General features: G+C 38.0%; 1 protein-coding gene across 2 annotated transcripts in view; it reads left to right on the forward strand.

Moving 5' to 3' along the window:
* The first annotated feature begins 1,533 nt into the window (after positions 1-1,533).
* Positions 1,534-22,380, forward strand: part of ARHGAP5_1 (Rho GTPase-activating protein 5) — a 43,807-nt gene continuing 22,960 nt past the window's right edge. Inside the window, exons 1-7 of one of the 2 annotated variants that reach the window (XM_035729749.2) lie at positions 1,534-2,624; positions 3,982-4,375; positions 5,507-6,014; positions 9,860-10,620; positions 11,957-12,830; positions 14,259-14,895; positions 21,238-21,620. In XM_035729749.2, the coding sequence (XP_035585462.2) occupies positions 2,440-2,624; positions 3,982-4,375; positions 5,507-6,014; positions 9,860-10,620; positions 11,957-12,830; positions 14,259-14,895; positions 21,238-21,620 (3,742 nt within the window). In that variant the 5' untranslated portion in view covers positions 1,534-2,439. Of the gene's footprint in view, positions 2,625-3,981; positions 4,376-5,506; positions 6,015-6,531; positions 7,213-9,859; positions 12,980-14,258; positions 14,896-21,237; positions 21,621-22,380 lie in introns of those variants that run through there. The other variant, XM_051213711.1, reaches the window with a different exon arrangement.

The following is a 22,380-nucleotide window of genomic DNA, read 5'->3' on the forward strand; positions in this document are numbered from 1 at the left end:
ACTTTGAAAGGTCCTTTTTATGCTTATTCGAGAGGTCGTCGATGCGAGTCCCGACGTACGAAGACGTGTGTACTATATCACAAGTCGGGTTGCACGAAAACATCGGTTGATTGTGGTCGAATGGAAGCAGGTTTAACTAAACGCATTGCGTTTGTAAGCCTGTTCGTGTAGGAGGTTAGATCCATGTTCATAGAAGATGAAGGATCCACGAATTCTCCTGGAAGTCGAAGTGTCGTTTCATAAACGAGTTGAGCCGCAGTGCATCCAATGTCAGCTTTCACTGCATTGCGAATACCTAGTAAGACGAGTGGAAGAGCATCGGTCCACTGTGAAACGTTTGCAGCTGATAGTGAAGTCTTTAATTGTCGGTGAGAGCGTTCTACCAACCCGTTTGCTTGTGGGTGATAGGCAGTCGTTCGGAAGCAAGTGATTCCTAATAGTGTGGTTAGACAACGGGAAAGTCCACATTCGAACTGGCGTCCGCGATTTGTAGTGACGGTTGAAGGTCAGCCAAAGCTTGCTACCCATCGTTCGATGAAGGCGCGGGTCACTGTTTCGGCAGTATTGTCATTGATAACTATTGCTTCTGGCCACACAGGGTAAAAGATAAGAGTATCCATTTAAATCTGGTAAATGTCCTACCAAATCCAGATGAACACGGTAAAAACGAGCATCGGGAGTTTTAAGTGAACATAAGGGATATTTGTTGTTATTCAGATTATCAAGACCAGAAAGGCTTTGTCAGTGGCCCTTTTAAATTTATCAGCAATTATTTTGTCCACAACATGACGCCTAAATCTTTATGATCAAGAACTTTATGCAAGCAATTCTATGTATTTTGTTGATTGACGGATATTTACGTTTTCATATCGATTTCGTGTGTAATAATCGTACAATCGAGGATCCCAAACCCAGTCGAACCGCCTTCCTGACTTCTACAGGAATCAGGAAGATGGTTTGGAGGTATATTTGGGAAAATATTCGGTGTGTTGAGAAGTGGGTGATCTAAGATCAACAACTGTTGGGCGAGATGTGTAGTATAGAGTACCTAATAATGGTCTGGTGAAGAAGCTTGACCGTGAACCTTCAACTAAGGTGTTCCCAGTAAAATCAACGAAGCCAAGACCAATGCTGAAGACTTATAGAACGTTTTGTTGTCAGAATATATTACCGCAACAATGTGAATGGATTTTAGGATGTACGAAATAACGACAACTATGAAACAGATATGTACTAGCAAATGTGTAATGAACCAACGCAAAATTTTTTCTCCCAAACTCGGAAATGTTCATAAGCGTTAATTATGAGTTTGACCTGAAGCTTCTGGTATGACAAAAACACAACGAAGGCTGATTATATTAAAAAGTGGAAAAAAATTACTTTTGCTCTTGGGTCAGCTAGCATGTGACGAAAATTGCAAAGACTACCTGCATTAATAAGTCACCATTTTGGATTTTCAGAGTTAATTGTACGTGAAAAACCTAGATTCTTGATATTCTTTGTTACCCCTTGACCTTGAGTTCCTGACCTTCATTTATGTCTAACAATTGTCACTTATCACTAACTGAGAATAAACTCATTACTATCGGCGTTATTGGGCTTCCAGGTTCAGGAAAATCATGCTTTTGCAATAGATTTGTTTTTCGTCACCCAGATTTGTACGTCAGGGATCCTCATTCCATTAGTGATACCTCTCAATCCTGCGATGCCAATCTAAGTGATAATCGTTGGCTGTACTGGGGATGTGCGTGCCGTCAGATAGATGGAAGTACCATAAAATTTCAAATACTAGAACACACGAAGTCCCCGGACGGTGTATCGTACTCAATACCTCCATACTCAACATGTAATTACGATATCAATCAGTTTTTAGAATATATTCATAAAAGCATTGAAATTCACTTGGTATCTAAAAATAAGTTAACCTGTGCGTGTAAGAAAGAAGTGTGCAAAGGTTCAAGTATCGGTGATTGCTTTGGATCAAACGAAGTGAAGGTTGATGGATTTATTTTGATATTTGATACTACCACTTGCACGAGTAAGACTCACTGTGTAGATCCAAGCTACTTATGCAACTCAACTATCCTGCAGGAGACATTGAACTGCCTTTCAAGAGTTCAAAAACCAGCCGTTGTTGTGTTGACTAAGTTGGATAGTTGTGATATTTCTAAATTAGGATTAGATGTTTTTCTCAAGTCAAATGAATTCAAGAAAATTCCTGTGATTGAGACTTCGGCACATGAAAATGTTAATATCGAAGAAGCGTTCCTCACTCTTTACAGGCTTATGGAATCTAAAACTCGTGTTCATAAATGGAGACACATTTCATATATAGGAGCTGCTTATAAACGGAGTCAGTTGGTCAATTCAGCGATGCATTCATTTATACGTCTAGTGTTCATATCTCCTCCGGAATTTTTAACTGATTGGGAAACCTTCATGGGAAGATACAGCCATCACACTGATGTAGTAAACTATATATACCTGGTTGGTTCTTTAAATGCAAGGTACAAATTCAAGGCTGTAGTTGAGGAACGTTTCAGAATGACAAGGCTGAACTCACTGAGTAAAGTGCCAGGTATTCTTATGCATCTGTTGCCGAATCTGGACACGGTTCATGGTTTGTAAGTCCTATTATTAACAACTTATTATACAAAATTCATTAATGTTATACAATGTTTTCTGGCTAACTGGCTGCTTTAAGATTATCTGGTATTATCCTTAAGTTTCATCTACTTGTTGAAAATTGACTACACTAAGACGAAGAGACTATCTTCTTTAATAATATCATCACGTTTCGTTTAGATCAGGTAGGTTACATTACTAGTCCTTTGACGCTAAAGCGTTACTGGTCAGTTATACAGATCTGTGCTTGGTAACTGAGCTGATTTGTTGTCATTAATGCTCTCCTTGCGCTTTATATATATATATATATATATATATATATATATATATATATATGACCTTGGTAACTAGTGTAGGTGACATACTTGAAACCTTTTGTGGGCTATGTGATAGGAAGGACTAAATATAGAATAATGAGGCTTGCAAAAATCCAAAATTAGTACTAAAGAGCACGTTCTACAGGTAAATAGTGTCTATAAAAGCCATAGAAAAAAATTTCGAACAGATATAGCAGAAAGTTTCAAAACTGGTAAGGGTAAAATCTTTGATTAATTTTACTGTAGTTAGAGGAGAAACATGTTGTACAGGCTTTTCTTGAGTTAAGACATGGATTGTTAGCTTTATTTCATGTGGCCCTAACTGTATAGGAAAAGGTCAAATATAATTAGTGACATATAGATTGCAGCGAATTGTCGTGTTGTGAGTCATAATTGTGGATCCAAAGCTCAAGAATATATAAATTATAGTTGGTTTATATACACTGCCATTTTTTTAAAGCTGGAATAGTCGGCAATCAAAAATAATCACCTAATTATTATTAACCTCTACACTATCATACCCTATTAATTTCAAGATATTATGTTTTGGAGTTAAGCCATTTGGACTTGAATCTTCTTCTAATTCTAGGATAAGACGAATGATCTTAAATTATGTAAAATACTTAAGTCTAGGCAATCTATGTCGTATCAGAAAACGTTCCACCTGACAAACTGTAGTGTAACCTCTATGCTCACTGGATCTCATTAAAGCACCAGTAGTAATTCAGTCCTAACATTTCAGGGGCTAGTGTGTACAGCGTTTTGAATAAAGCTGTTTGTCATATGAACAGGTAAATGTCTTGTCAGTGAAAAATGTACAAGTGTGCAGATGTCAACAAAGTTTTATTTCCTTATTTGGAAAAATTTCAGTAATTGTGTTACAGTAATTTTCTACACTGTACACAAAAATATCTGCGAAAATTAAATGTAAATTATCATAAGACATGTTTGTAACAAAATATCATAACAGTTATTTTAATCTATGTTGTTTTATATACAATACACGTGATGCTTATTTACTACTGTGCTTTCTTGGTAGTTCATTTGAACAGATCGTATCACACATTCGTCGTCATGAAGAATTTTCTCTATGCTTTCAAGATGATACGTACTATAACTGCAGCACAGGTCTCAATAATGTACTACATGACGATTCACGTGTACCTTTTCATCTGGCTATTGAACCAATAGCTGAATCCGAGAATTGTCTATTAAAGCAGCATGTGGATCGTTTGACTAACATAAGACGTCGTCATACAGAAAAGGCATTCCTAGAGACTTCTCTTCATCATGGATTTCGAAACTGCCTCACCGCCACTCTAAATGAGGACTTTTCCGACGAGCGTATACTACCGGGACAACCACTCTCGGATGTTAAGTCAAATATTAGTTCACTTGATTTGCTTGAGCTTACTAAGGAGGAAATATCTGGGGTTAGTCATACTCAATATTTTTTGTGTTTTGACAATATTTTAGGTATGTAGAGTATGAGTAACTGTCATTTATCATATTTTTCAACAAACGTTTAAAGTTTATTATCCATCATAAGTTTATTAGTGGAATTCTTCATTCTCAATTATCCTAGGTATCTCTATTATGGAAAGAATTTCATTGTTTATTGGTTTTTGTTTCTTAAAATTGCTGAGAATATGTCTTAAGAATGCGTGTAGTGTATAATTTACGAGGTTTAAACACGTTAGTTGTCTTTCATTTTTTCCTACCTGTTCATCATTAAAGCTGACCCTCATTATTTTACTGGTTGACATTTTGTCAGATAATACTATGACCTATGGTACCAACGCTCTTTGTAAACTTTATCATCTCACATGTTAGCTTACCGTATAAGTTTTATTTTTTATGAACTCGTGATGGGATGATCGACTTATGTATAGAAACGTCTTCGATTGAGTGATAGTTGAAATGAATATTTTATGCCTAGCTAAGATCAATGTATATTATGTATCAGTGCACGAAACTAGCTTATCAGTATAAATAGTCAACTCACAATAACTTACAGGTTTGAACTCTGTTCCACTTATCGAAACTTGATCAGAAGGAACACATAATTATTTTAGTTATTTATTCTTTAGAGAAGTGATTTACAATAAGTTGAAAATTGTGATAAAAGTGATTTTCTACCCATTGAGATGTTAAAGATATATCATCTTTTATCACAACGATATTATTATCGCACAATAAGTCTAATACACTAAACTATAAATAACTATTGGGCTACACAGTTGTAGTTGTTAATTACCCATATATGGTGCAACGTACCCTTCTGTAACACTGGAGGTGTTAGTATTAGTAGCCTAGTCTCTACATATTCCATCAAAATGAATCGACTGTCGAAATTACAAGCCTTTATCCAACAGCTAAGTGCTTAGAGCACCAAGTTGGTGCTCTCGATTATAGCATACATCTTTAGGCTTATCTACTATTGAAAATGTTTCTTTTCTCCTAACCTATACTGAAGTTTCGACCTTTATGGTAGATTAATTCTTCATTAGTTACTTTAGGGATTCTGTAGACTAATTTTATGATTTAATTTGTTTTCATTGTAGATATATCAACAGTTTCAACTAGGTTTGCATATTCGAGTACGCGAGGACTTTTTAGATTTATTGGTTGAACAAACCGAGATTTTTGTCAAGACAGTGTTAGGTTATTTGGATCACCTTCGCGACAGTTATCCATATATTACGCGTGCATTGGATTCAGCGAATGGGGATTACAGTGAACGATCTTCAAAGATAAATCACGACCTATTGCCTTCGAGAACGTTACGTACATCCGACCAAAACATTTGTGTTCAAACAGCACCATCACCGTATGTATCTTTTAATCAAACTAAGTATTTAAGTGCTCCCCCTAGAGGCGTGAAAGAAACTCAAATTACTTGGTTAAATGAACAGTTATCTAAAGACGATCGCTACCAAGCCATGGCTTATCTACCATCGGAACGACAAACTTTAATTACAGCTTATTTTGATATGCTTATTCCGTCCACTGATTCCCACAGATTTATCCCAAGAAGTCTGTGGAACGATATTTTGACCATGGACTTTAGAGGTTAGTTTTGTTTGTTTATCAGACTGCTAAGATTTTCTGCACAACCACATAAATTTAGTGTATTATCTGCTTCTTGTGATGTCTTACAACAAAATGGCCCCATATATGCCGTTTTGTTAACAGTATGTGTATTCCTCTTCATAGTTTAGTCGGAAGTTATGTTAATGGCTGGTATATATATACCATTACTGAAAATGATGACAAAACCCATATTAATGCACAGCTGGTCAGTTTGATATGAAAGAGGTAACGTTTAAAGAAAATAAAGGTGCATTGATTGGGAAGACTTAGTTCCCAATTGATTTTGATTAAACATATGTCGTAGGGTTTTCAATAATGTGAAGTACACACCGTATTGGTTATCTTCTTAAAAGCAGGGTTGTCTCTAACAAGTCCTGAATGCAAAACATAAATGCGTTTATAGAATGTTATATTTGCAAAGTTATGTGCGTTTCAAATGATTGATGGTGCATCTTTGCCACGGAAGGTACATCAAGCAGTTTACTCACTAATGATACGGCTTTGTGTTTCATAACACTTCCTTGTTCTGTATTAATTGTGCATTGCTGTCCTTGTTTGGTACTATAGTACGTTGAGAGGTCGTATATTAGGTTTATCTTGTAGAAAAGAACCAAGTTTACTAAGCGCTAATGCGTCTATTGTAATTCAGTTAGACTACCTCGCCATACTTAGTGTTTCTTCTCAGCATTCGATCATCTGGCCATAAAGTTGAGTCTCGCTCCATCTATTTGGTTTGAATGCCGAGTTGGTGTTGTCGTCCATCACGTGGTTCAAAGTTCAACTCATAAATCCGTACTTGTTGAGTGGTTTAATTACAGTCAGGAGGTTTCAAAGTAATGATGTAGCCAACTATACAGTTTGATATAGAATTTTTAATAGGAAGATGTATTTCTACATGTTTATAGGTAGTTTGGATTTTCGAATGCCAGCACCTTCTTGTACTTTGGATTTATCCATTTTGTTGATTATTTTTACTGACGTTGATATATCCAATCACATCGCAAATTTAAAGTTGTGTTAATTTCGACCAGTCTTGTAATATCATTCCTTATGGTCAATATGTCTGGAAAGTACTTGGGCATTTCGAAATTCCTATCCAAAACTTCCAGAGAACTGGGTTTTAACAACCATTTTTACTCTGAACAGATCTGTTATTCGTTTTTTTGTCCGGTCTTAGGTAAGTGCATCACTCGCAATCCCAGTCTAAATATGAATTCACTTACATGTTACTCCTGTAGCACAGGCTGCCAACTAGGATTCTCTAACCAACTCTGTCATAGGCTTGGTGTGATATCACTCTTTTCAGTTTTTCGGCACTTGTTCTTCCTCCCAAATGTTTCTGAGTAGAACGTGGAGAATCTTTATAATGTCTGGCTTCAGTGCTCTAGCTGGTGTATTGTCTGGTTCTACTGCTTTGCTGCTTTTGATCTGTCTGATGGCCACCTTGACTTCTTCGATCGTTGGTGTGACAACTATAGAAATATTTGTTTGTACTGTTTCAACGTCCGGTGGGTTTGGACGGCTGGTCTATCCAAGAGCTCCAAAATGCCCTATCCACCTATTTCGTTGCTCTTGAATCTCAGTGATTGGTTTCCCTTCCTTCTTCCTGACTGGTCTCTCTAGTTTACCATATTTCCCTACTAGCTTCTTTGTTATGTTACATGGTTGTCTCATGTTCCCTTCTCTTTCAGCTTTTCCCACTGTCGTTGTCGGGTCTTCCATGTATTTCCGCTTGTCGGATCTAATGCTTCTCTTCACTCGTGTGTTTACTTCTGTGCATTCAGGTTATGTCTTGATTTTCTCTGCTATTGTTCGACTGTTGTTAATTGCTGTCTTCTTGTTCTTCCTTTCTCCAATCCTGTCCAGGCCCCCAAATGCCCTGGTACGGCCGAGAGTGTGGAGAGTCAGCTATCCCTCTTGAAACGCTCTCACATGCCCACGGGTATATAGCCTCTGCCAGGGAAGTCCTATTCACTGCCTTCTCGTGGCATTACCGTTGTTTACGAAATTGAGAGGACAAAAAGTGAATGTCCGGCGCTTTAAACGGGTTGGTGGACACGGAGAACCCACCTAGAGGAGTTGGAAAACCCTTATTCCAAACCAATGGTGTACATGGGCTCCAGTATCCTAAAGGATCAAATGTCGTATGAACCAATCGTTGGTCACCGGCTACCATGGGACTGTATCTCCTTACGATGCTCCACTGCTTTGTGGATCAGACCTTCAGGTTGAAGGCTCCGGATGTGGCCCCCTAAGAAAACCACCTGCTTCGGTTTGGGCACCCGGGCAGTATCATAGCCCTCACACATATCAAATGAGATCTGTGTTGCGCATATGTATTTGGTGCCTCCTTGTACTAATATCTATGTGTTAAAATAAAATAAATCCTGTCCAGAGTATTGGTATAGATGCATTCCTTATGATGATACTTCTTGAGGCCCAGCAACTTCTGACACGTTGAAGTTAGTGCTTGTTTAATCCCTTTCCAGTTGATCAACATGAGTGGTTTCCTCTTCCTTGAGTAGATCTTGTAAGGCTTGTAATTTGTCACTGAGAGCTATTTTGAATTCGCTGAGTCTGTTGGTATCCCGAAATGGAGTGTTTATTAAACTTTTGTAGTTCCGTTCGACCGATTTCCCACTTCTTCTTTGGCTTTAGTTTTAGCGTAGACTATCAGATGGTGAAGTCATATCAGGTGCTTACCTTGTTCTTACGTCTTTCATGAACCCTCTAAATAATTTTATTAATTCAGACTGGTTCTCTGTAGTGTGATCCGGTGAGACTCATGTAGCTTTGTGTATGCATTTGTGGGAGAATATAGTGCCACCTATAACCATTTTGTTGATGGGATATGGATTTGCAAATCTGTAACCCTTCTCTTTCCTTTCTCCCAGTCAGTCTATACTTTCCCATGATATTCGACTTTGGCGTTTAGGTCTTCCATCAGTATGGTCAGGTCCTTTCCTGAGAATTTCTTTACGATCGAATACAGCCTGCCATAAAACCGATCTTTATCAGTTCCAGCTTGGGTTCAATGGGTTTTACTTATTCTGAGAACCGTCAAGTTGTATCTCCTCACTTCGCAGCTATCTGACTGATTCTCCCGGTTTTCTATATTGTCCGGACATTTCATGTACCTATATTAGTTGCCGCTCTGGTTATGCAAAGAGCCATCAGCTCGTGACTTCCGAAGCATCTCGGTTTTCACCATGAGACGAAGATCTTCCAACTTCCAGGGCAGAGTCTAAGTGGTTTGAGTGATTTTTTGTGTTTAAGGTTTATTTAGCAAAGTTGTTTTCTACGACATCGGGTTGCTTCTCCCATGTCCAACCCTCTTGTTTTATCCGGTCTTGAAGCCTGCAGAAACGTTAGAGTGGCTCCAGACGGAGTCCATTCGCAGTTAAGCCGAAAGTATAAAGAAGAGAATACCTCCGTTGGGTATAAAGCAGACGGTAAATTTACAGAGAGTATTGAATTAAAAGTTCTTCAAAGTATTTTAATGGATGTGAGGATCCTCTTTTCAAGGATTTTATACTTAAATAGGTAATTTCAGCCTTTCTCATTGATGAGTTAAGCGTTTGCTCAGTGAACTGAATACTGAGTTTCTTAACTTCAGTAACAATTTTTGTAAGTCTTATAGTTTATAGATGATTTTGTTGTGTATTTGACATCTTTAAGAAACAAACAGCTATTCTTAATGTATATTAACAGATTAACGATTTATTTATTCCAATTGATCCGATCAATATATAAAGTAGCAATTCAAACATATTTCGTTCAGTTAATCAACTAAGAAAATTTTTGTTAACTTTTTGTTGAAACAGTCCAAAATGCAAGAAATCCCATGGCATCCAATGAAATGGATTCTCCAGTAATAGATAATGCCTTATGTATTGACCCAACAACAGATTATTGCTCTGAAAGTTGTCGATTTGAATCATCATATTTATGTTCACCATGTTTGTCTGTTTTATGTGGCGGGTGTATGGATGTACTCTTTAAGCAACTCGCACATGAATACCTTCCGGGTAATTTTGTATACTCCAGAGGACAATTCACTAACTTTTCCGAAGGTAACAGTAATTACTTCTGTTTGGATAAAAGTATGTTGTCTATTCCCAGATCAAGTACACCTCGAATACCTAGTCTTTCATGTCTTCCTTTATCGGTTAATGACCATTCACCGCTAGTTTTATCAATTGCTATCGCATGCATATGCACTGATACATTGGCTGCACATGCCATCATTAATCTGCTGTCGTGCGCAGGGTTCTGTATGGCTTCCTTTATTTCAAAAACTTCAGAGCATTCAGTTGATCATCGATCTGATCATTGCCAGGATTATCACCATCGTCATCAACACACTAGTCTGAAGCCTTCAACTTTGCCTACTTCAGAGGAGAACAGTATATCAGATTCTTTAGTGCTAACTGCTACATGGCCTCTACCGACAACAAGATTGTTTATGTCTGGTTTCTCCAGTACACCTGTTTCAAGTCCATCTATAATAAGTTCATTTAAAGACGTGGAGTCACTTAAGATCTACGATGGTCAAGTTCACATTCATTTAATGTCACACCATACAGTAAGTTTGTTTAACAGTTGAATCCATTTGATTTAATCTTTATTTCACTCTATTGGTTGGATATCACTTTGTTGATTAATTCTGTGATTGTGTCGCAAAATGCCCAATCATGGACTATTGGTTTATAATAATCGATGTTTGGTTTATTTAAGGACTATACAATGATATTGTTATAAAGTAATATTTTACGGTTTGATGAACGAAAGTTTCAATTGCTAAAATGAAAGTAAAGAATGATCATCAGTCAATGATACATTATTTCCTACTTGACTACTTATCGATCTAAAGTGATTTTCATTCTCATACGTTATATTTGGTGTTTAGCATTCCCAAAATACATCAACTCGAATATTGGTAATATGGGATGGCAAATTTCATGTCTCAGCTGATCTGAATGGCGATAAAAAGTTTGGTAGTAATTTATCAATCCTACCTGTTTTGCAATTTGAATGTGTCAAAAGCGCTTTATTATTATTCATGATGTTTAATGTTTTTTGACTGATTGAAGAAAAAGTAAAAAAATATCAACTTTAGAAATGTGTATATTATTGTGTACTGACCTAAGGTGTTTTGAATATAGACCAAGCTGTTCACAAGAAGAGCTACCAAGACTTGTTCAACTGATTTCAAACGCATATCGTTTGTACCTCTTAAGTTGAACATAATATATATAGAAGTGATGACCAACAGTAGATGGCGTGTATGGCTGAAAGTAAGTGTTACTGCAACCATTAATAAGAAAAACTTTTTATTACTCTATGTTTATAATAGTCAGTTGAGGAGACGTTTAAGTTTCATGTCTCGATTGTTATGTATATAAGCGTCAACAAACCATGCGTGTTCATTTGTGTGAAGATTTTGAATTAAAACATCAAGAAGCGTAGTTGACCATAGTAGGTTATCGGCTAGGTTCTGTTGGGTAAAATTTACAAACTATTAGATTTTATACGATGATAAATTTCATTTATGCTTATAACTTCATTGGCTTATTAATTTGACAGACAGTCATTGAATGAAAACTTTATATGTTCATCCTTCTTGTTTGTCATCTGTTACAAAACTAACCAGTAATTATGTTAGAATATTGAATTAGAGTAGTTTATTTTGTTGGTGGACGGCCTATGCTCCTCCACGAGGGATGAATTATTTAATGGTGGTCAGTTTTTTACACAACGAATTTTCTACTCAGTTAATATAGAAACCTCTGTCAAATTAATGAGTTAGACTTGTTTTTTAACAATGATGAACAGTTGCTATTCTCCATTTATTACCGTTATATCATGTTCTTGTTTATAAATTTTTTATACACAAATCATAGTTTTTTTTTTCTTTTAAGCTATTGAATAAACTATTGTTGTATCGAGAGAATATTACAAGTAAATCTGAACAATCTAATGGTATATTACTTGAAGAAAACAATGTAGACTTAAATACTACGAATTCACACCTCCTACCCTATTCAGGGATAATCCTTTTTACTAGCGCTCCATCTCCTGCTGATAAAGAACAGTGCAATGAATTATCACAGGAAACCGGTGAAATCTCCCCGCCTACACACTTATCAAAAAAACCCCAAGATAGAGTTATAAATTCTATGAATTTGCGTGGGGTAAATATGCATGAATTCAGTTCGTCACCTCAGTTACTCTTAAATGATCACTCACCTGACGAAAATGAGTGTGATTTTAAGGCACATGTAGAATGTGACCACTCTTCTGAATTTCCTTGTTCTCTTGATCAGTTATCATGCACGTGTTGCAACCTATTTTACAATAAAAAAGAAATCAATGCTTTAGGTTGTGTCTGTGGTCAGTGTTGTAATTGTGTGCATTCGTTGAAAAATTCCAACAACAGTTCTCTATTGCATATTAAACCTGATACATGGAAAGACAAAAAATTATATTCCAGTTTAATGTGTCCACATCGTAGACGTTCTTGGGAAGCAAGAGTTGCAGCCGTCAATTCAATTGTTGATCAAGTACCAAGAAATATTCCTCATTTAGTTCTATTAACCGAATCGTCCGATTATAGTGCCAAGTCAGAAGATCTACCACCATCTATTTATCCTGCCACCGAATCAATAAGATCCTCTACATTTTCCAATCAGTCGTACCCTAACATGTCATGTGATAAAAGTGAAAATTCATCTAGTTCATTGAACCGTGAATCTTGTTCATCCGATTGGATGCCTGTCGGAACAAATATCCTAGGTAGTTTGAAAATATTTTTGTGCGTTTTAATTAGATTTGTTTTTTTATTTATTTATTGATCTAATGCCTTTTAGTCTATTCAACATACCGCCCTAAGTATTCCCTCGACCAGTGACTTCTTTGTTGGTACACCTCAATTTGACTCAGCGTAATTAGGAACAGCCAGAATTAAATACAATTGAAGCTTAAGGTTTTATTTAAGGATTTTCTAAAGAGTCTTTAGTTTGCACAAGGTTATCTGATAAAATTATTTCGTCATCTAGGATTATCTATGGGACTCTGCTTCGGTTTGGGCACCTGGGCAGTATCTCAGCCCTCACACAAACCAAATGATTTATGTGGCGCATATCTATTTAGCGCGTCCTTGTGCCAATGTTCATGTGTTTAAATAAATAAATAATATCTATGGGGACTGATGGGTTGAAGACTGACTAGTCAACTTATTCCAACGATCCTCTCGTTATTGGTTGGAGTTGATATGCTGTATTAATTTGTCACTAGTCAATACTTTTAACTCTTCCATTATTCTTCAATAGTCGATGCTAATATACTGCTTTTTATAAATTTTGGTTTTGTTGCTATTGCGAAATTATTAACTGATCTACAGTACGTCATTTGTCTTGCAAGTTTTATTAGCCCTGGTGGATTCGTGTCTGACGAAATTTCGGCACAGATCCTAAAGTCTCGCTTGATATTTTGAACTTATACTACCTACAGGTTAGTCGAAGAATCTGTCTGTTTACTGAAGGGCGATTATAATGGTCACAAGTTCGTTGTGTTTTACTTTGAAAGTGGAAAGCATTCTTTATTTACTAGTGTTCATTGAAGTACTGCTTACGTATGATGGGACAGCCTAATGAGTAAAGTAAAGTTCTGGTGTAGGGTACTTAAAGTGCTGGTCGGCTTATGAATAGGTTAGACAAAAAGTAGACTTGGGTGAATCAAGATGGTAGCCGGTGACCAACGATTGGTTCATACGCCATTTGATCCTTTAGGATACTGGAGCCCATGTACACCATTGGTTTGGAATAAGGGTTTTCCAACTCCCCTAAGTTGACTCTCCATGTCCACCAACCCGTTTAAAGCGCCGGACATTCACTTTTCGTCCTCTCAATTTCGTAAACAACGGTAATGCCACGAGAAGGCAGTGAGTAGAAATTTCCTGGTAGTGGCTGTATACACGTGGCGATGTGAGAATATTTTGTGAGGGATAGCTGACCCTCCCCACTCTCGGCCGTACCAGGGCATTTGGGGGTATTTGTTTATTTCTGCTCATTACTAAAGAGAATAAACCCAAGACAACGAACTTAATTTTCATGATGGTTTATTAAACCCTAACATTAATAATTTTGTTTCTGTTAATTTTCCTGTCCTTGATTTTCACCACTACTTGAATTGTCATTTTTATATTTCTTTACAAACTTCTAGATCATGTTATAAACTTTCTTAGTCATTGTTGGAACAAAATGAATCAAAATGTGTCTTCTAAATATGTTGGAAAACATAAACACACCTGTCGTGTCACTCCTTCCAAGAACTCTGAAATTTCAAATAGTCCTAGTTCACCACATCTAATGGTAGCAAGAAACTATGCAAATCAGTCTTCTGCAGAAATATCATTGGATAAACCTTTCAGTGGAGGACTTTTAAATACCTTATCAGTTGCTTCAGCCACTGGGCGGAAGGCTATGCATTCGGCCAATCAGGCTTTAAGAAAGCTTTCTAATACTACCAAATGCTATCATAATTGTAAATCATCTCTGGCGACCAATTCGAAAGGCTTTCTTTCCAGCTTTATCGATTCTCAAAGTAAGGTTAGCGTTGATGAAAAATCAGAAACAATGCCCGAACAAGTCTCTTTCATCTCAAATTCAAAATCAAAGACTTTAGAATCAATGATCTCACCGGGTACTCTTATTGCTTCTAATGATAACCCAATAACTATTACTTCTCCACCAACCATCCAAACAAACAAATCTTTCAGTGAGCATAATCATACACCTAAAAGGTTCAATTGCAGTGAACATCCTGTTCGATGGACAGTTGGCCCTTCACCACTTCATGCGTAAGTCAGTGTTTCTTTTTAGAGTAAATTATTTCTTTTATTGTTAGAGATAATATTTAAACAAAGTAAATTGTACATCATGCCTTAGTTCAATTCTTTTCTAAACCTAAAATAACCTGAATAGAACACTGGATGTGACCACTAAGACAGCTATATGTCAATAGTTGGAACTCTCAAATTTTAATAATTTGGTTAGAAATTTGAAACCCACTCCACCTACTTCAGTTTGGACATTCACGTAGCATAATGACCCGTCGTACACAAATATTGTATGGTTCAAAGATGAGAATACAAACCTATTGTTGTTATTGAGGCAGCTTTTTCCACATATTGATGAGGATTCATCAGCATACATAATTAGGAAAATCAAGTTATTGAACTTATTAGTTTGTTTCAACAGATAAAATATGTTAATATAGAACAATTATGCTTTGCTGTTTCGTGCTTCAATTGGCTGAGATTTAGACTTATCAGAGTGATGAAAATAAGAAGCAGAAGGGACTATCGAATTAGTTCAAGATCAATAACTATGATCAGATTTCATCTTAACTACTATTAGATATGATAACATAACAGTCAGTGTATTGTTGCAAACATGAACCCAGATAAGTCCAGAAAAAACAATTACTTTATGCTTAAGCAAATTTCAACATGAGTGGGATGCTTAGTTAATATTATGGGATGATAAGCGTAGCGGCTTACAAGGTCAGGGTCATTCATTGGTGATTATCGCCCATAATGTGGTAATTTGTACAATTCAAAATATTGATCTCGCATAAACCTAATATAAAACTCTAAGTTGCTTAGATTTAAAAGAACACAACATAATATCTGTAGATTTCGGAGTCACTTCTGTTATTGGATTTTGAATACTGCTGCTTAAATAAGTGCAGATTTAGGTGAGTTTAATGTTTGTGATCAAATAATCAGAAGTTGAATGGTTCGCCACTGGCTTCTATTCTGAGCCATATCTGATAACGTCTCTAGCCACTGTGTCGCACCATCTCTCAGACCCCGGCCAGGGAGTCGTGAAGGACCAACAGAAGCCAGCCCTTTGCAGCTTTCTTTCATGCCACGACACCACGTCATACGCCGACCACCTCTCCGCTTTCTCCAACCAGTCCCAGAGTCAACAGATAATGCACGACGTGGAATTCTCTGGGACGACATTCGTAGAACATGTTTAAGCCACCGAAGTCGGTGTTTCAAGATGGTGACACCAATTGCATTATCGTCTCTGCGCCCGAACACACGATCCCGAATCTCTGCATTACTGACATGATGTTGCCACTGGATGTCAGCAATCCTTTGGAGACGGCGATGATCGAACACAGAGAGTCGTCTAACGTCCTCAACTCGTAGAGACCAGGTTTCACAAGCATAGAGCAAAACTGCCCTCACCGACGCGTTGTAGATCCGACCTTTTACAGCCAGGCTGACATCACGAAGGCGCCAAAGATGGCCCAGATTGGCATAAGCCGCTCTGGCTTTCACTATGCGTGCATTGATCTCATCACTCAGGCCACCACCAGCAATTACGCAGCTACCAAGATACATGAACTTCTCGACTACTTCTATCTGCTCACCACCCAGGGTGAGTACAGGATTAGAATCCTGCCAGTCTTGTAGAAGTACTTTGCACTTCGAAGGTGCAAAGCACATACCATACTTACGGGCATTGATTGTCAACTGATTAAGTGCGGATTGTATGGCTTGGGCATTATCGCACAGTAAGACAATACCATCCGCATACTCAAGGTCGAGAAGTCTTTCTCCAGGCAGCAGATCTACACCGCCATTACTCACATCCTTCAGAGCTATTTCCAGAATGTCATTGATGGCAAAGTTGAAGAGGAATGGTGAGATTGGGCAACTCTGCCTAACCCCACTGCTTGAATGGAACATTAGAGAGAGGTGGTTGTATGCCCTCACTCTGCCTGAGGTGTTTGCATATAGGGCCCTTAGGATGTTAATAAACTTCTCAGGTATACCTTTCTTCAATAGACAACTCTAGAGAACAGTCCTGTTCGACGAATCGAAAGCAGCCCTGATGTCAAGAAACACTACGATTGTTGGTCTGTGATAAGTATGACGGTGTTTAACATTTGCGGAGGGTGAGGATATGATCAATACATCCTCGACCAGAACGAAAAGCAGCCTGCTCCTAGCGAGTCAATCTTTCTCGGGTTTTGAACAACCCACGAAGTATGACAGAAGTCAACAGTTTGAACGCAATTGGAAGTAGACTTATCCCCGATAGTTGTTACAGGAACGACGTGAACCCTTTTTAAAGATAGGGACAACTATCGACTCATTCCATGACGTTGGTACACTCTCTAGCTTCCAGACCTTTGTAAACAATGTTGTCAGTTCCCTAACCAGAAAGTCACTACCATCTTTAAAAAGAGCCGGAGGTATGTCATCTGAGCCCGGTGATTTGTAGCGCTTTAAGAGTTGGAGTTCCTTGTGGACTTCTGCTTCATTTGGTGTATCAGTCGTCACAGGCCATGGGGGGCAGGACAGTCTGACCAATGTTCCTGGGGCATCAGGTCGGTTGAACTGCCCTCGGATGCGTTGGAAGAGCTTCCGGTAGTTACCAGATGCAACTGCTGCTTCCAGCTCATCAGCACGCACCGACCACCAGGCTTCTCGGTCCTTACACAAGCCTTGATCAATTTCATTACGTAACATCCTTCGTTTGTGGTTAAACTCACGGTCACCCGGAGTAGACCGACGGGTCTTGATGAGTTGTAAGAAGCCTGAAGAAACCCAGTGCTTATAAGCGGGCTGTTTCGCGAACCCACAACTGACTTTGCTCGCCATTTTCATGGCGTCATGCAATTGCAACCAATACTCATCTATACTTTTCGGTGGAGTGGTAGCCAGCCTAGAAGCTAGCTCGGTTCGATACTTACTAGCAACAGAAGTTGCAACCAACTTGCTGACATCAATCCTTTGGTGGTGGTCACTTCGTCGGCCACTGAGAAGTAAGGTAAGATTGGCGCAGACCAGGTCATGATCAGAGTGCAGATAGGTACTCCAAAAGGATCGGTAGTCTTGTAAACAACCACTCCAGAGGTAGCTGATCGCGATGTGATCAATCTGAGTCCAGGCTTGAGATGCAGAGGGAGGACGCCAGGTGGCACGTCGGCGATGACTGTGCCGAAAGTTAATGTTAGCCAGAAACAGGTTGTGGTTTGCGCACAGTTGTAGTAGATGGTCCCCGTTATCTGTCCTGCGACCAACAGGTCCCCATCGGCCACCTAAACGACTCTCTTCTGTGCCTAGACGCCCGACCTGAGCATTCAAGTCTCCGGCTAGTACTACAATATCTGTCGAACGCACTTTCTGGAGAAGAACAGACAACTGGTGGTAGAATTCGTCCTTGATTGCATCCGGGCTGCAATCTGTCGAGGCATAGGCGGAGATGACGAAAAGACATCGTTTCTCACGCCGATTTCTCCTCACTTTGATGGAAATTTCGAACCTCACAGCATATAACCGACTGTTAATGGGGATCCAATCGATTAGTGCTGTCTCAGCTTTAGCGCTTAGTGCGACATCAACGCCAGCAAGACCATACGAAGTTGCCACAGGGTCCCCGGATAAACGCACGTAAAACAAGCTTCTTGGATCGACAGATGGAGGGCGAATTCGTAGTATTTCACCAGAGTCTTGAATACGGGTCTCGGATAGACAACAAACGTCGATATTAAGACTTTCTAAAGACATAGCCAGCCCTATCTGTTGTCAAACCTGCATAAGTGTGCGAACGTTGAAGGCAGCCAGTTTGAATGGTGCATGTGGTTTCAGAAAAACTGCTTCAGTACTCGTATTCGGTGGTAGCATTCAATTTCCAACCAGGCAGTGACTCGAGAACGTTAGATAGAGCCGAATTTCAACCATAGGCGAGCTGCTGTATAAGTCGAAAAGTAAGGATACATATAGTGGGAATAAAAGCGAGTGAGTAAATGACGTAGTAAATAATAATAATAATAATATGAATCATTTGATTGTTAATCCCAGCGAAAAGAGTATTTTTCATAAATATAGACAGTTTATCATATTTGTGTGCGGGCTGTGATACTGCCCAGGTGCCCAAACCGAAGCAGGTGGTTTTCTTAGGGAGCCACATCCGGAGCCTTCAACCTGAAGGTCTGATCCACAAAGCAGTGGAGCATCGTAAGGAGATACAGTCCCATGGTAGCCGGTGACCAACGATTGGTTCAAACACGACATTTGATCTTTTAGGATACTGGAGCCCATGTACACCATTGGTTTGGAATAAGGGTTTTCCGACTCCCCTAGGTGGACTCTTCATGTCCACCAACCCGTTTAAAGCGCCATTTGTTCCCGCAGGATACTGGAACCCATGTGCACCATGGGAGTAATAACACTATCATGGGCAGTAGAGAAGATTAGTTGTAAGGAGCACGATTTGAGAAAGAAACATTAAATCGCTGAATAAAAAGTGCAAGGTGATTTTAAAACTCAAAATCTAAAGTGAAGCAAAGATTGAATGCATTTAGATAATTGAAACTGATAATGATTTATTTCACCAAACGTCTCCAGCCGTTGGTCATGATGCTGGCAAGGATCCGAACCAGGTAATCTGGACCTACGAACATCGCTCATTCCACCAGTCAATGACTACGGATTGATCTCATGTCTTGCTTTGATCAACCTGACTTTCTTCCAACCTACTCCTACACCATCAAATATCTCTAGGTACATGGTGTCTAGGCGTACATAACATATGTCCTAACTACCTCAACTGATAATTGTTTATAACCACCTCAACCAACTCCCCATTTTTACCTAGTACTTTGGTCTTTTTATAAGACGCTAGCAATCCTCCAAAGACACCTATTATTCTAAACCGTCTGCCTATATGTGTCTTCTACTTTCATATACCATGTTTTACTGCCAAAAAGTGGAATAGGGCAAACTGTCGGACAGTATAGATCCCCTTTGATTGACAGACGGATATTTCGTCTACACCATAAGTGACGTCATTCGCCAAACGCCGGCCGGGCTTTCTGAATCGGTATCGAGATTTCGTCCGACATCAATACCTCGATGCTGATGAGACTTCACAATAGGTGCAATAATCAACTCACTCAACCACTTCACTCCCTCTCACTAGTTCAGACGTTGACGCAAAACATTCCTGAAGCAACATTTTGTATCTAGAGCGAGTGAAGCATATCAATATCCTAAACATTTTCTTTAAGACAGTGATGCATTTTTAAAAAAATGTGTATCACCAACGAAGATGCAGAGTCTGGATCTACTGTCTGAATAACTACCATGAAATACTTAAAGTCCTTTTGTTAAATAAGCATACGGAAATTTCGGCACAATTTCTAACTCTTAACGTACAACTATCCCGATGGCTTAGTTCATTCCCTTAAAATAGAAGTTTATCAAGCATATTCTTTTTAGGCCACTGGTTAATTGCCGTTAATAAGCTTCATCGGATAATAATTGTTCGGTAATTCACCCCTAATATTTTCTAATTTATAATTTAGTGAACCATCAGAGCATAGTTTTGTTACCCTTAAAAAAATTGACCGAAAGCTGTTAAAATGTAGATACTAACCAGATTAAGAAATTTTGTTGTAGATAGAAATTTAAACTAAATAATCCTCAGTTATTGTGATCTTGAACGCCAAAATTTATTCTATTTCGCGATTCGTACTCCCATGTAAATTTCAAGTTTGAGATAGCTGGATTAAAACATTTAGGGATCTGATCAGTGTGGTCTTTTTTAACACATGTAACGAAGATATCGGCAACCCATCTCACATATATCGTTTTTTATCGCTTTTATGAGTCTTCGTAGTTTCTGGTTGTGCAAATATTGGGCTTTGCACTTAAATCGATATTTTGTATTCTACCGACGTAATGGAGATTACTTTCCAAGGTATATGCAGTTAACTTTGTTTACTGGCTGTTTGTGTTATGTTTCAACGTAAATTCATTCGGAAGCATGCTTCAGCATATGCAGTCTCGTCAGACTTTACCAGTCGACCACATTGTACCATCAGGCATCATATATCAGTAAGACCTTTTCAGTGGTCTATATCACAACCAAAACGTATTTATAACACAAGCAAAACCTTCCCCAATAACATATTTCAATAGTTGTTCTTGGATATACTTCCAACACTGTACAAGATGTAGCATTTAGTGCAATTTCACCTAAAAATTCATTTCCTTAGCTGGGTACATTTACAGTTATTGAAAAAATTCAGATTAATTTAAACTGATACCATCTTTCTCATATTATGTTTGTTTCTCAGTGTTGTCTTTGTTGTTCTCTTTAATTTTAAAATGTAGTCATCGTAAAGAATCATCTATTCGAAAAGCAACAGAAAAATTACAAAGTAAAGCTTTTCATTTGAAAAAAAGCAATCCGAAATTGACGAATGATAAGACCATCTCATCAACTAAGTTAACTAATTTCGGCATCGACTCTACTCCGTTTTTATTCCCAATCAATGTTCAAGATAATGAAAAAACTACTCCTACTAGTAAAGGAAATAAATACTTACAGACTGATACGTTCGTATCAAAACTTTCACCAGCTCAAAGTCCTGATAAACTACCATGTTGCGAAAACCGGGAACATAGTATACACAATATTAGAAATTCATATATTGGATTATTCGATAAATGTTGTTATTGCACGAGTGATGTACCGGAAGATAACTTAAACATTAGTATGTTTCATAATTTTAAAATGTTTTCTTTGAATGTATGGAACCTTAGTGTCGGATGACTAAAGTTGTGAATTAACTTTTTATCTTAACTATTCAACTTTCAACCATTGTATGTCACCTGTTCAATTCTCCTTCACCTTACTCCATTTTAAGTAACCATCACTTCATGAATGTGACTTAGGACACTTAACTTACTGGAAATTCTATCAGATAGTTTGAATTTTTGGGCATAGTTCTATTTAGTCAAAATACTGGATAAATATATGGTCTAAAGATGATTTTCATTAGTGTGACTATACATTGGTAATTTACAAAACGACTTTACTTTCTAATAAACTTATCACTAACAATGAAGGCTTGAACGCCTTCATTTATCTTGAATATATTACTAGCCAATGTCAAGTAGAATCTTTATAATGGGTATACATAGCATAGGAAACGTTTGTTATGTGTAACGGGATGATTTGGAATTTACGCTAAATTTAAGACAACGTCAGGAGTATCCATTCCTATCGCCCTCTCATTGTTGAAACTATCGGTCGAATTATGCCATAGCTAGGTATGTGTTTGCCTTTTCAAGTATGCTAACCGACCAGCGATTTCACAAAACTATCTTGAATGATAGCTTTTTTTAATAAAATTATCTTACTAAACATTCACTACATTGAAGCTGAAGGCATTTTTATAATTGAATGGGTTTTCTGATCATTTATTTATTTATGTCTTCCAAGACGTAAACTTTCTACGTGGCGCAGTAGAA

The sequence above is a fragment of the Schistosoma haematobium genome, chromosome 3 (genome assembly GCF_000699445.3).
Source record: "Schistosoma haematobium chromosome 3, whole genome shotgun sequence".
NCBI classification, from domain to species: Eukaryota; Metazoa; Platyhelminthes; class Trematoda; order Strigeidida; family Schistosomatidae; genus Schistosoma; species Schistosoma haematobium.